A 15,148-nucleotide genomic window follows, 5' to 3' on the forward strand; every position below is an offset into this window, starting at 1 on the left:
ACTTTCGATCTCCAAAACTTGCGTCATCAACTCATGCATGTGTCCTCAAACGACCGTAGGCATTGCACAGTAAGTGAGACTACCCACAATTCCCCTTGATTGTGTGCTCGTGCAGACATTATTTACTAAAGGCTTCTTCAATTTTATCAGTTTCTGAACAATTTGAAACTTAGAATTTAATTTAAGGATTATTGGTTAAAACTATGTTCCAAAATTATTGATCATGTTTAAAATTCAGGAGTAAATTGAATAAGAATTCGATGTTTGAAGGTGCTAAAAATTGTACACGTGTAAGGGTAAAGCTATCAGCAACTAAAATTGTCTCATCATACCACCTGTCAGACATGTTAATTTCCTTTGTTACAAACATTCAAAAAATCAATACCCTTTCTTTTGCCAACACAGATGCTACTTATTCCCTTAGTTTCCTTGAAAATATTGCATATGGCTGTCAAAAAACTATGTCGACAAAATTACAAAATTGCTATCTCCTCTGTGGAAAAGGGGTTGATCTTCTCATTATTCACAGTGAGAAATCAGAAAATTATGATTATCAGAACTATGGTCCCAGAATTTTGAAATATGGACCGAGTTGTTCTGTGTACATAAGAAATTTGCTTCAGTTCAGTGAGTGATCTCCGTGTGTATGGATCATGGAAAATTGTGGGTAGCCTCACTACTGTGCATTGCCTCACAGCAAAATGTCTCAGATACGAAAACTATTGAGCGGTTATGGCTACACAAAAATTAGTCCTATGTGCATTTGTTTTTAGTGCTTACACGCATCGTGCTAGAAAACCGCACCATAAACCGGGGAAAATGACGAACGTACCGAGAGACTGTGTGTGGCTGGGCGCCGCCGCGAAACAGCGCTGGGGACGCAAATTTTATCCCAGTTCTCATAAAAGCAAAGGCATCCCCGTCTCGTATTGCTGAATTGCGACAACAACAAAAAACACGCAGATTAAAATTAAACAAACAACAACAAAACAAAACAAAACAAAACCCTCCAATAGGACAACATTCATGGACAGTTTATTTTAATTACCGTCTTCGGTCACTGTACCAGGTGCTTTCTGTTTTTCATCAAGTGTACTATATTAAAGGTAATACTGCTCTCGGGGTGAGGTTTATTTGAACAGAGATTTATGTTGAGAAGTAAGAAGTGGAGAAAATCTGCAAGCATATTTACATTTGACTTGTCTCATAAGCCTTTAAGCATCACGGAAATACCAAGGCCTGTACGATTTATACTCGTAGAAACCATGCAACTCAATATTCTACCATCTGCTTCAAAATATGTCAATGCATTCCTCGTACTAGAAGTTTCGGAGTTTAAGGGTGATTTACAGTGACGAATTAAAGCCGTTGGCCCCGCCATTAGGGCGACACTGTACTTCCAATTTTTTTAATTTCCTATTTTTTTTAATTTTAATTTCTCATTTCAAAATTTGGACAGCTGGTTGACACCTGAGTACAAAATTTTGAACATTGCGCTTCAAAAGCCTTGACCTCCCACGTACTTCAATAATGGTTGCCTATTTTTACACCGCGAAAGTTTGGAGCAAGCCAATGAAATGTAAATTTGAAGGGGATTTACGCAAAAGACTCACGGAGTCAGAATCTCCCAATTTTGCAGATGGTAGTACGGTAACCACCTCTGAATGACTGCGCACTGATGGACAGTGGCTTTTCGTTACATATGCGGTAGAAAACCCTCCTTTTAATGCCATAGGTCCTGTCCAATACTCTTCAATACTCTTGGCATAGACCCTTGCGTTCTCAGGTTAATGAACAGGTAACTCACAACAACAAGCACGTATGTACGGCGCCTATCTGACAAAATATGCTTATCTGACAAAACTCTTTTTAGCAATACCCTGGGGAGTCACTTTAGCCAGCGCACTTAATGCGCGTGTGGTACATGTCGCTTCGCTCTTCGTAGGATGTTGTGTACACGGAGTGTGCCAATTGAACGTTAATACGAAGTCTTCTACACGAAGGATTTTGTTTCTGTAAACTACTCTCAAATTGTTGACATGTAGGCCCTAATTAATTCTTTTTTGTTGTGGTTGTTCTTCCATCGGCCGGGCTCGCGCTCGCTCACTGTACTGTAGTCAAGACCTAAACCATGAAGATAACTCCGTATTGCAACATGTAGGTGCTTTTTTTCTCACCCACTTGCATGTTTATTGAGTATAATTTATGTACTTAAATGGCAAAATTAGCGATCGAGGAAGGTGATGAAAAACAAAAACAAGAAGTACTCTGTTTGCCATTCTGGTGATTTTGATACTCCCGCCATCGCGTACCGTGAGAGCGGACGACCTCATGTGACCTCGTGCCCTCTCCTCTACCCCTTAATACAGCCTCTATGTGTTGATCGATGTATACACAGTGATTGATTGAGGTGCTCGGCGATTTTACGCAATCAATGAAATTTACTGTATTTTTTAACTATTATATGGCTATTTTGTGATGTTTGTGATTTTAAAATTCTCTAATTAAGATTTCGTTTGTGTGTTTTAACAGACGAAGTATTGTGTGAGGGATTACTTTCCACAAATGAGTAAGGCTACAAGCAGTAATTAGTTGTTTTTGTCAGATAAGCACGTTTTGTCAGATAAGCGCCGTACACACGCCTCTCTATCCGTCAGAGAGTTGTGCAGAAGACGCCCTCAACGGTTGTGAAATGCATTTCAGTATACACCTCCGAGCTCCGGCGAAACTTTTATTGCACCCTCCCAGATATCATCGATACGTTTGTGTAATTATGTTTTAAAGTGTCTTCATGAATATGATGAACATCTAAAAAAGTTTACCATGCTAATATTTGCAAGTTTTACAATATATAATGATATTACTCCGAGATGTTTGCCCAGGACATGTGTCCTCTTAGGATAGCACATTTGAGATATTTGGAAACATCCCAGAACATTGCTGACAATGTAAGATTAGGGCATTATATACCCAATCTCTTTTACAAAGTAACAGCTATGGGGTGATAAACTGACCTTTCTGGAATTACTGATAAACATTCTTATCAATGTTTCAGGCAACTATCATTTCACGAAAAGCGCCAATATTTATGTATGGAACAATGCTAAAATGGGTAATTTAAGAGTTCAAGGGTACAGTACCAATTTTTTTCCCCTTTTGGTTGCAGAATCAGTGTGCGGTGTCACAACTGACAAAGGTTATGCTGCAAAATACAGCATCTCAGAGCCAGTGACAGAGAGATTGGATATTTTGAAACACTTAATGAATATGCAGACGCTGAAGGTAGTTTTGATGTATCTCAACGTCTTAAAAAGCTGCAAAACACTAAAACTGGGGCGAATAATTATGTATTCTTCTAACTGCCAGGAGAATGGCAAGAGAGGGATGCATAGGTAGTCCAAATCGGCCATTTTTTCATTTCAGGTAGTATGCGCCTCGAAAGTGAAAGACTGAAACTTTTGCTCGATATTTCCTGAGTGAAACTTTTGAATTCTCTCACCAACTCCACCATAAAAATCAGGGGTCACCAAGTAAAGTTTGCTGCAAAAGAAAAAACTGAACATTTACAAATTTTTGAAATTCAAAATAACTGCACTCTTGTGTCAACTCTATGGGGAAGAATAATTTTGTTTTAGAAAAACAAACCGAGGTGAACACTTTTCTTTCCATTAGACCTTTAAAATGAACCCAACAAGTGGTAGATAGGAAGTTTTAAAATTTGAGTCTGAATATCTGAGGTACATTCTGCCTTAAGAGAGAGATCCATCGTATAGAGATACTACCATTGCATGGGTTTGCAAGTGGTTGTAACAACGTCATGTACAGATTGGCTGTACCGGCCTGCTCATTGCCACTGGAAATCAAACAGGACACTTGCCTGGCACGTCACTTTCGTCACTTTTTGCCTTGGTGACCATTGTGATTCGAGGAGCCAAACAGTCATCCTATATGAAAAACTCTCACACGTGATTTCATTGATATTGAACAGACAAGTCACGGAGTTGAGAATTGCAGGGCTATGAACTGTTCTTCCCTGCTTGTTCTTTGACTCACTTTATTCTTAAATTTGCAACATGCAAACGTGAAAACATTTAGTACTTTAGCACCATTCCAGAAGTGGTATCGCCACAAACTGATGATGTCACACTTGCCATAGACAAAGCACATTATGGTGACACTGTTGTGAGTACCACTTGTGCAACGGTGCCGGTAGTTTTGTTGTCAACAGTGATGTTATGGACATCACGCAAATGATATGGTGTGAGAAATCTTGACTCTCCATTGCATTTCAAAGCATCTTGCACTATACAACCATACTTTTCCATAATATCAAACCTGACATTTGACATTCTCAATACGAAAACAACATCAGAACAGCAAATTTTCCAGAAACCTGTCTCTTTATTTCCAAGTTTTTACATATTTGTGACGGCAACAATGCAGTACAAATGAGAAATTAACGGTAAGATTTCTGGTAACGGGCACGGGGTCCGGGACCGCCAAACTTCTTCGGCTCGCATCGTCTTGGATCAGCGACGAGTAACGTTCTGTCGTACTGGATGAGAATGTCTTTGATTTCCTTCTTGGAAGCCTCATCAACGTCTGAAATTGAAATGATGGAGAAAGTGAGTGACAAAGTGGTAATGTTGACATCAGAAAGTACAATACGAAGACCAGTGCTCCTAGTACATCATGTAGTAAGAAAACTCCCATCCAATTTTATGCTGCTTGTCAATGTGCCAGTACGACATGCCATAACGCAATCAAATTGCCTGTAACGCAGCAAATTTTTAAGTTTATGTGTAAAGATATAAGGCTGATACAAAGAATTTTCCTAAAAATCCCAAAACTGATGCAAAGTTTCCAGAAATAAACATTTGTTAGAGGGCACACTGCTGCTTGTTAAGTTTCATTTTTTGCACTTGACTCGAGAAACTGCTTGGTGAAAACATAACAAGAATCAATGCCAACTGATGTCAACAGTGGCTATTTGAAAATGGCACGGTGTAAAGTGGCAAATGAGCAGACCAATTTGACTTTCTGTCCAGAGTTATAAACTGTAGATTGACGTGATGCCACGCATCCACCAAATGGCAAGCTTTGCTTTGATAAATCAGAAATATTTCACACATCTCAACTTGTTTTGTGGGAAATACTCTACAGTTTAATATGACAGCTTTACATACACCAATACATGCACAAGAGGAGAGCTATGCAAAAGAAATCACGCCAGCCTTACTGAATACACCCACACACAATCTCATTGTATTTCCTCCTGGTGAATGTGGTGGAGTGGCCATTAGTCAGTATCTTGGTGTTGCGATACTTGCACCACCGTAAAAGTATCAACGAAACACTACATGTCTTAGCATGAGTAGGTTTCAAGTACAGCTGTCAAAACGCTCACTCTGAGAGATTATACCAGTGTTAAAAGTGAAATGAAATGAGGAGAATATAATGACACTGCAGTACTTACATTTCTGGTAGTATGCAACTAATGACTTTGAAATGGCTTGACGAATAGCTGCAAATAAAATCAGAATGAACACTTTGAGATACATCAAGTTACATGACAGTAGGTTGATACAGCAATTTCAGGAAAACAAAACTTCATCAAATTGAACTCTTCCTTGCTATTATAAAGCAGTTTGTGTCTCTTTGAAAACAAACAAGGGTGTTAAACATCTAATGGTTCTACTCTGGAATAAAAAGGACGCGATGCGTACGCCGTTCTACACACTCAGTACGCCCAAATAATCACGTGATGCCGGTACACAGTCCGGGTCAGCTCCAAAATTGGAGCGCTATACCATAATATTTTCCCCCTCTCATTAGCCAATCAGCGGCCAGCGCGCCATCAGTAAAAATTGTATTTCCTGGCAACCTCCACATGCGTCCTCCGTTACGTACGCCATACTGTGTCGAACTCCCGCGTCGTATTCTGTCATAATGTCGAACAGTTGTGTGGCCACTCTGTCAAAACACAATTTCAAAATCGCGTACCAGTTTTATTCTGGCTAAGACAACCAAACCCCATATATCGCTGTGATTCCTAGACTCTGGCTTGAAGTCCTGCGAAATATAAATCGTGTACCTACACAGATCGTTCAGAATACCCCATTTGTGTCGGAGATGGCAGCGATACAAATTCTACTGTATAGGGAACAGTTGTGTGGCCACTCTGTCAACACATTTTCAAAATTGCGTACCATTTTTAGTCTGCGTTTGACAACTACAAAACAGGTATCGTTTTAAAGCTCTGACATTGCTCTTCTTTCTTGCAAAATGTTATACGCGTACCTACACAAATAACCTTTATAACAGTATTTCTAATAGAGATGACGAACATCCACAAAATGATTCTCGGTACTTGAGCGAAATCGATAAACTTGGGGTAGAAATGAATCGTCAATATTTCGAATATTTGTTCACTAATCGGACTCCTTGTTGGGCATGACCTTCTGCAGAACAACATGGATTATGTTGACTGTCGAAATTCGTCGAAATTCACAAGACAGGGGCTTAATAAGCGGCCCAAAACTGCCGATCACACTTGGTGGGTAATTTGTGACCCAGCGTGACCTGTACTTTATTAATGATGTAATCTGGTCGATGATTGGCTGAATGCCGGAATACATTATCAATGAGTCTCCAATTTTGGAGCTGACCCGGACTGGTACAAATAAGCCACACGGTACTAACGCGTATGGATATACACGTACGTCCATGCGCGTTTGCGCACATGGCTTTGTTTGTACCGTGGTCGATTCCAATTCCGGGTTTGGCCTATTCCATCACATTTATAGTTTTTGCCAATGATTTATTGTAGAACGCATCTCGGGGACAGATATTCATACTCTCAAACTTTTACAATTCTTTTCTGATATGCCACTTGTGGGGGTTCATTTTAAAGCTCTTGGTGTAAGAAAACTTTTTCCCGGTGTAGTTTTTTGAAATTCAAAAATTTTATTTTTCTCCATAGAGTTGACACAGGGATGTCGGCCATTCTGAGTTTAAATATCTGTAAATCTTGGGTAAAATTTGCAGTGACACCCCCAACCCCCTGGTTTTTATTCTTGATTTTGAAAGAGAATGGTTGAAAGATTCCTCAAGGAAAGTTTGAGCAAATGTTTAAGTCTTTCACTTTCGAGGCATATACCATCTTAACCTAAAGAGTAAATGTTTCTTTATGTGTAAATTCCATACAAAGCGTAATTCCAGGCTGTTCGATCACACTATTTAAGTAATTTTTCCTCACTTGCCCTCAAAAGAGAGCATTTTATTATCCTAGCTGTGGGTCCATAGCTGTGGTGTTTTCAGACGGGATTCATGCCTTTTACGGGCTGGTTTTGACTTTTACGATTTTAACCCGCCACCACAGCTATGGGATATTCCATAGACTAGCGTCCAAATCCGCCGCAAGCACCCTTTGCGCAAGTTTGCTCGACGATATTTCGAAAAATTTTCCATCCAAATTACAAATTGCCAACACTCATCGACAGCTTGGTTATTAGGGACTCACCAGACCAGAAATCCGCTCAAAATTCACTGAAATATCGCCTTTTTTCTAAGTTTGCGCGACATGACTACACGTAGACCGCCATTTTGCTAGCGTAAAACTGTTGGTCGAGGATCCCTGCAGTACGTCACTACAGTGACGTAGGGCCGTGACCTCTCAACTTCTGAACACAAACTAACTTACGGCCAGCATCCGCGCGGCGCGCCACGAATAATTATAGATCCTAGGACTGAACTTTTTTCCCCCAAGTAAAAGTTTGGTTTCAGTTTTGTGAGACTGGGAATGTCCATAAGACGAACGATGGTCATCGATATCACACGATGAATCTCTCAGTTTGTGTTTAGAAGTTGAGAGGTCACGGCCCTACGTCACTGTAGTGACGTACTGCAGGGATCCTCGACCAACAGTTTTACGCTAGCAAAATGGCGGTCTACGTGTAGTCATGTCGCGCAAACTTAGAAAAAAGGCGATATTTCAGTGAATTTTGAGCGGATTTCTGGTCTGGTGAGTCCCTAATAACCAAGCTGTCGATGAGTGTTGGCAATTTGTAATTTGGATGGAAAATTTTTCGAAATATCGTCGAGCAAACTTGCGCAAAGGGTGCTTGCGGCGGATTTGGACGCTAGTCTATGGAATATCCCATAGCTGTGGTGGCGGGGTTAAAAATCGGAAAAGTCAAAACCGGCCCGTAAAAGGTAGGAATCCCGTCTGAAAACACCACAGCTATGGACCCACAGCTATTTATTATCCCTGAATGAAGTATGTATGATCAGAAGTTCAAATTCCACATTATCAAGGCACAAATAATCTTGCCAGAATGATTCAATATGTAGAATCTGGAAGCTTCTCTACAGGTTAACTCATGCACCTCGGAGACAGATATTCGGACCCTGAAAATTTTACAATAGGTTTTTGGTCTACAACTTGTGGAGGGTCATTGTGAAGCTTATGGAGTAACTAAAATTTTCACTTGCTAATTTTTGTTAAAATCAAATTTTTTTTTTCTACAGCGTTTTAAAAGGAACAGCGGCTATTTTGGATCTCAAGAGCTGGTAAAGATGGAGTAATCTGTTTCTCTAGCACCAAAAAATTTTGCCCTGTGACCCTGATTTTAATTCTTGATTTCAAAAGGGAAGGAATTAAAGTTCGCTTTAATATGGAAAGTTTGAGCAAACATTTGAAAGTCTCTAAATTTCGAGGTGTGTACTGCCTGACGCAGGTAGCAAACTCATAGTTTGATTTTTCAATCAAATGCTACCTTTCTAACCACCAAACTTTTGACTTACTACAACCAAACTATTTTCAGTGGCACAGAGACCTCTAAAAGGCATATGGCTATGTGGTTCCAAAATATATCCATAAACTTTGATGTTTGCCTTTTTAACCCTTCCACCACCATGTTTTGGCCCAAACCCATTGTTATAACAGGTGTTTCAGGACCTGATCACACAGGAAGTGGGGGTAAACAGGTCAAATTTGGCTGCGCTATTTTCAGGCAGCCATAGCAGCAGATTTCTTGGAGAAAAAATACCTTATAATTCCTTGGTGTATGCAGCTGCACTTTGGAATTTTCAATGATGATTTGCAAGGTATATAATTTTTTTTCAAAGTAAGAATTTTAATTTCAAATGTCATTGAGGATATTTACGTTTTTCATCCAAAACTCTGGGTGGTGACTGGTGATTCTTATATTTGACCATAGAGGAGAACTGACTGCATGAGTTTTCAATACGCAAAGTATAAGCAGGATGGGCAATTACATTTGATCTGCTCACCTCTTTTTTGTAAACAGGTCCATCCTCACCACTGATAACTATGTGTTTGGGCCAAACATTGTCATAAAAGGGTTTAGTAAACTACTTCAGATGTGTGGCAACTATTAGCATGAGGAAGGAATTCAACACTCACCATATATCTGGGCAACGCGACCACCACCTTTGACTCGGACTCTGATGTCAACGCCGGAAAATCTCTCTTTTCCTAATAAAGGATTGGTTCTTGAAGCTGTAGGCATGGAGATAAGAAAAAAACACTTGATGACGATTACAAAAAGTCAAAATTTCAAGACCATTTTGAGGAGGCAAATTGTAAATTTGTCAGTCAATTATGGGTCATGGAGTCAACATCGGATGCGGCACTTGCACAAACGTGTTCTACTCACTTGCACAAGTTGTCCCAGGCTTTTTCTTTTATTGCGCACATACAGTGTTATATACATGCCTGATTGCAGATGTGAAAATCATGGCTTACGGCCAAGCTAGGTTAACCTCAATAGAATTTTCAAGTCAGTTCAAGCAAAATCGAAGCTCCAAATATTCCAGTGGCATTTTCCCCAAAGTTACATTTTAAACCATCAGTAACATTATTCGGTCTCTGTATTTGAACATTATCTACAGCACTGCTGTTGCTACCAAATTGTAACCACATGACCTGGTCTAGTGGTTGAGATCTTGTAAATTGAACTTACCTTATACCTAAGTGAAACAGGTTCCATTGTATCAAGGGGACGTCCATTGACTTTCAATAAACCATTCCCCCTTTTGCAGTGTGCTACTGCTGTTGCGGTTTTCTGCAATTTAAAACAAATATGACATAAGAAGCATATAATAGCAGTTCACACCTTCCAGGTCAATAATCACCTTTGATTGCGTTAGAGCTGTGTTAGCGGTTACTGTTTATGTCCATGCATTTGCCTTCAAAGGCTTTTAGAATATGTACTGGCTTTATGCAACAAAAGTAATGAAAATATTTTCAAAAGTTACAACTGTCTCTTAAATGGAGGACTCAGACGTATTTAATGATACATCTAACATTTCATACAACAGAATACTGGCAATTCTATTCCACAACATGGTGACTGCTAACTAAAGGAACCCAAAGTTAATTGTCCGGATGATGGTTCATTAGTACAGAATTGGTGTAGCTGCAAAATTATAGCACTACTGTGAGGCGGTTTAGGAGTTTTGGTTTTTGCGACCTTGTTCACCAGTAGCACTACAATGCCGATGGCCCTGTAGAGTGCCAAATAAGTGCATCGCACAGGGCGAGGTGTGTTGATGTGAAATGCTACATATTTACTGCATTTTGCTGTACCGATTTATCGCTTCTGAAGACTAAACACTATACTACAGTAACCTTGTCATTTATGGGGTTTGGTATTTGTTAAATGCGTCAATCGCATTCAAAACACATTCAGCATGTTTCTTGAAGCCGCCATTACCGGGAGTTTGTAATGGCGGCTCCCAGAAATGTTTTTTGAACATGATTGCAAAAACCAAAAGTGCATCGCACCGCCTCACCATAGAGCTACAATTTTGCAGCTAGCACAGACACAATAGTGATAAAATCATGTGATGTTGCATCAATACAAACTGAAATTCTACAAGACTGCGCTCTCCATTTTTTGACTCATCTGATGTACTGACAGAATAGCTGCAAAATTGTAGCGCTACGGTGAGGCGGTCGGTGATTTTTGGTTTTTGTGACTTCACTCACCAGTAGCTACAATGCCGGTGGCCCTGTAGAGGTGAAAATAAGCGCATCCAACTGGACGAGGCGTGTTGATGTGAAATGCTACATATTTACTGCATTTGGTCGTACCGATTTATCACTACTGAAGACTAAACACTATACTGCACTAACCTTGTCGTTTATGGGGTTTGGAATTTGTTAAAACACGACGATCGCGTTCCGAAAACATTTCTGGGAGCCGCCATTACCAACTTCCGGTAATGGCGACTCCCAGAAACACGGATGCCCCACGCTCAATTTTTTTTTTTTGCAGCTACTGACAGAATTGTTACGTGTGAAGGTGGCAAAGCATACAATTTTGAGATGTTGTGGCCAGGCTATAACTGGAATTTTTGCTGTACAGAGTGTATGATAGACTTTAAAAGTTCAACATGTATTACATTACTATCAGTCTTATTGCTGTGGTACAGTTGCTCGCGGATCTGCATGAGGTTGTGGGTTGGACGGCAACATAAGATTTTGCTGATTTTGCCGTCCAACCCACAAACCTCTCGTGCTGTACTATAATGCAGCAACCAATACTATTGGCAATAGTGTCACACTCACTCGAAGACAAATTTTGTTGATTAGCGAGCGATATAAATGTCATGACAGAAACTCCCTTGCTTAACAAAATGACGCATTATTACACGTATACATTTAACGGGTCAGAGCACCAAGTTTGAGGTCAGAAATCAAAGCATACGACTACAGGCACAAATCCAGGAAGACAAGCACTGAAGCAGCATTGCAATGCAATGGACGATACCATACCTTCCGTCCGAAGACTTGAACAGACTGAACTGCCGGCTTTGGGGTAGCCATTCTGGGAAAAGATATATATTTATCATTATTTTCTTTAATACTGAATCATAAATGGCGATTTGCTAGTTCAGTTACGATGTTTACGGTTTATTTTGGTTGTTTTTCTCACCTATGCTGTGCCTGTATCACGATCGGTCGTGAGACAGCGATGAAAGAGGTCGTGTAACGGGTTTCATCAGCTGACCTAAGTGGGAAAATTGAGTTCTCTCCTTGATTGACTATGAGGGCGTTACAAATTCTGCTGCTGGGCCTGCGACGAGGAGGGAGCCTGTGTTTCCTCAGTCACTGCCTTCGCGCGATCAATGAAAGTTATTATTAATTTTCGTGTCGTCGTTTGCCGTGCAACATTTGAAGACCAGTTTATATCATCGTTTGGCAGTTCGGCACCAGCCTTCAGCCGGCCTGCTGCGCGCACTAGGCAAGAAAATTCCACTGCACTTTCAGTAAAACAAGAGATACATAATTTCTAAACACGGTGCAGTGGCGCACACTAACAGGCATGCAACGAAAAAAAAAAAAAAAAAAAACTCGAGAAATTTATTTTACTGGTCCTTAATTGACATTCGGCAAAAGAATACGGCGATGCCATTTCCTTGTTTTTCTTTTCTGTTTTCTTTCTCTAGCAATTTGTACCATCACGACAATAGTTACTGTCTTTTCACTTTACTGCAAATTACTTTCCTCTTTAACAATTGTTGGTAGATCGCATCGGCATAACTCAAGATCTGACTGGCATAACTCAAAATCGGAATTATTAAAGTGACTGAAACTTTTACCAAATGTCAGTGGCTTCGTCTCTTACATGATGAATTTTCGCGTACTGAGCATAAAAAGGAATTTAGACGGTTTATCAGCCAGATCTTGCTCTCACCTTTCGTCCATAAACGACTACATGGAAGAACTGCACAAAAATGTTTGAAATACGACAAAACAGAAAATATTAGTCTCGTATGTCTCAACCCCCCCCCCACCCCCACCCCCCCGAAAAAAATCATAGTCAGGTAATTGCCCCGCATGATCTAAACACAGCAAAATCTGTTTGTCCAGATTAAATTTTACTCTGTATTTTCTGCAGTTCAATTCAAAAGTTTCTGCAGTTTTGATGGTAGTCTCTGGAATTAATACCAAGTCTCCAGCGAGATGGTAAAACACTGGAATAAGTTACTCTTTGTTTAATGTCTGTTTAAAAAGAACCCATTGGATTATGTATGTAGATATAATCAATTTTTCTATCTTTTCAACCATAATTTAATTTTGTAACTGAATTTTCATACTATTGCCTTATTTGACTTTTATATGGACGCTCAAGTCCGAAATAAAGATATAATAATAATAATAATAATAATAATAATAATAATAATAATAATAAACAATTCTATCAACCCCATTGAACGTCCGTCTACCCACACATCTTTTTAAAATCCTTCACGTATATGTCATTAAAGAGGAAAAATGAAAAGGGGAAATGATAAAGCCCTATCAAACAACATACGGACAAGCAAAGAAAAATGTAAAAGTCATCGCATGCGCGAGTAGTACACACGTTTTACTTTCGAATATATGGCCATTAAAGCTGAAACATTTTGCTCTTCAGACCAGCTTTTCTATAATTTATAAAACATATCCTATCGATGGGCACGGTCGAATGCCTTTTCAAAGTCTATAAACATGCAATAAAACCTACCTCCTTTATGACAGAGATATTTTTGTATAAGTGTTTTTAGAAGAAATACAGTAAAACATACTGAACCCTTTCGCAATCCGGCTTACCTTGCTGAGAGGAGCAATGTTCTCTTCCAAGTTCTTAGTCTATTGTAAAGAACACCTGACAATGTATATATTTTACTGATAATTGGTAGCAGTATGACATCCCTGTCATTTTTGGCTTCAGATTGGAAAAAATTATGCCCTCAATCCATGAATCTGTAAACATCACTGATAAAAAGTTTGTGTAAATCGTTTATAAAGCACATCTCGAGGCGCGATTAAATGCATGATTGGACTGTATAAGATTGGATTATCTCACGCCATAAATGCCAGACTGGCTGATTTGTTACTCTTTAAACACTTTATTTTCCAGAATTTCTTCTTCTGTAATCAACTGGTTTATAGCTTCGGCAGTTGTATAGTTAGAATCTTTGATTGGTTAACTTGCCGCCTCCCATTGAAAAATTATCATGGACAAAATGTTCCATCTTCCCATAAATCTCTAAGGAATGTATAGTTGTAGCGCTAGGCTAGGGCTAGTTCATCGCATTGAAATGTCAAGTTCATCTCGACTGTTGATGTAAGGAGTCGATCACTGCACCACCTTTTTTTCTATGAAACATTCATTAATCTTAAATTATATTTAGTAGTCATTATTTGAAATTGTGAGAACTCCGATAAGTTTTGAAAACCCATCAAAACTTGGATGTCATATTTGCCGCCAGTAACATTTCAATGTCTTCAATTCTCCTTGGTGCTCACACTTCATCATCTATTCCTTTCAATGTCTTGTCAGTTTGAAATTCTGCGAAATCACGGGTTACCTTATCGATATTCAACTTTCTGTTAACTCTGCGTCGAGAGTGATGGCATTCCTAGGCCTCGTCAAACCAACTCTCAGATGAATAAACTTTTCTACGATGGGACAAGTTGGAAAGAGCAATAGAATTGAATCGGTAAATTTTCGGGCTGAAGTATCTACGTCCTCTTCTGGAATGACAGTGTCGTGAAATTCGCGTACAAGAGATCCAATTTCTGGTTGTAAAAACTCATTTACAGATTTCACAGCATTTTATGAATTCATTTCCCTCTTTCACATTGGCACATGTATAGACGTGGTCTTGGTGATATTTGAGTTTGTTTAAATTGATATCAACTGTTACCTGTGAAGGGATATGGTCCAAATCAATTTGTCGGGCCGATTACTTATTCAGAAATCATAAACATTTTCAAACATGAATGAAGAGACGATAGAAAATGACACAACCCATTGCACGTCCCCTGAGGGATACTGACGGACGAATATATTCAAAACAAGTATACTCATCAAGAAAGGGTACCTACTTTTGTTGCCCAAGTTTCACCTACGAAAGTGACATAGCACATGTTTTAATAAAGGAAATAAAGTCGTCCTCATACCAATTATTTTCAGTTTCAAACCTGCAGCTGAGTAGAACGTCCCATATGAGAAATGATAGGCTATATGGGGGTATGGTGATCATTAGCTTGTGAAATAGGTGGAATGTAGTCTTCAAGTTTTCTTGGGCTTCGGTCAGTGTCGCAGAAACTTTTATAATCTTCCACAGG

At 39.4% G+C, this 15,148-nt stretch overlaps 1 protein-coding gene across 1 annotated transcript; it reads right to left on the bottom strand.

Moving 5' to 3' along the window:
* Positions 1 to 4,381: 4,381 nt before the first annotated feature.
* LOC139132916 (small ribosomal subunit protein uS9-like) lies at positions 4,382 to 12,034 on the bottom strand. The gene is given in 7 exon segments (XM_070699274.1): positions 4,382 to 4,602; positions 5,477 to 5,524; positions 9,428 to 9,505; positions 9,508 to 9,523; positions 9,987 to 10,088; positions 11,804 to 11,855; positions 11,964 to 12,034. Coding segments are annotated over 6 exon segments (441 nt in total). The 5' UTR covers position 11,855; positions 11,964 to 12,034; the 3' UTR covers positions 4,382 to 4,456.
* Positions 12,035 to 15,148: the final 3,114 nt, after the last annotated feature.

Source organism: Ptychodera flava, chromosome 1 (assembly GCF_041260155.1).
Source record: "Ptychodera flava strain L36383 chromosome 1, AS_Pfla_20210202, whole genome shotgun sequence".
In the NCBI taxonomy this organism is placed as follows: Eukaryota; Metazoa; Hemichordata; class Enteropneusta; family Ptychoderidae; genus Ptychodera; species Ptychodera flava.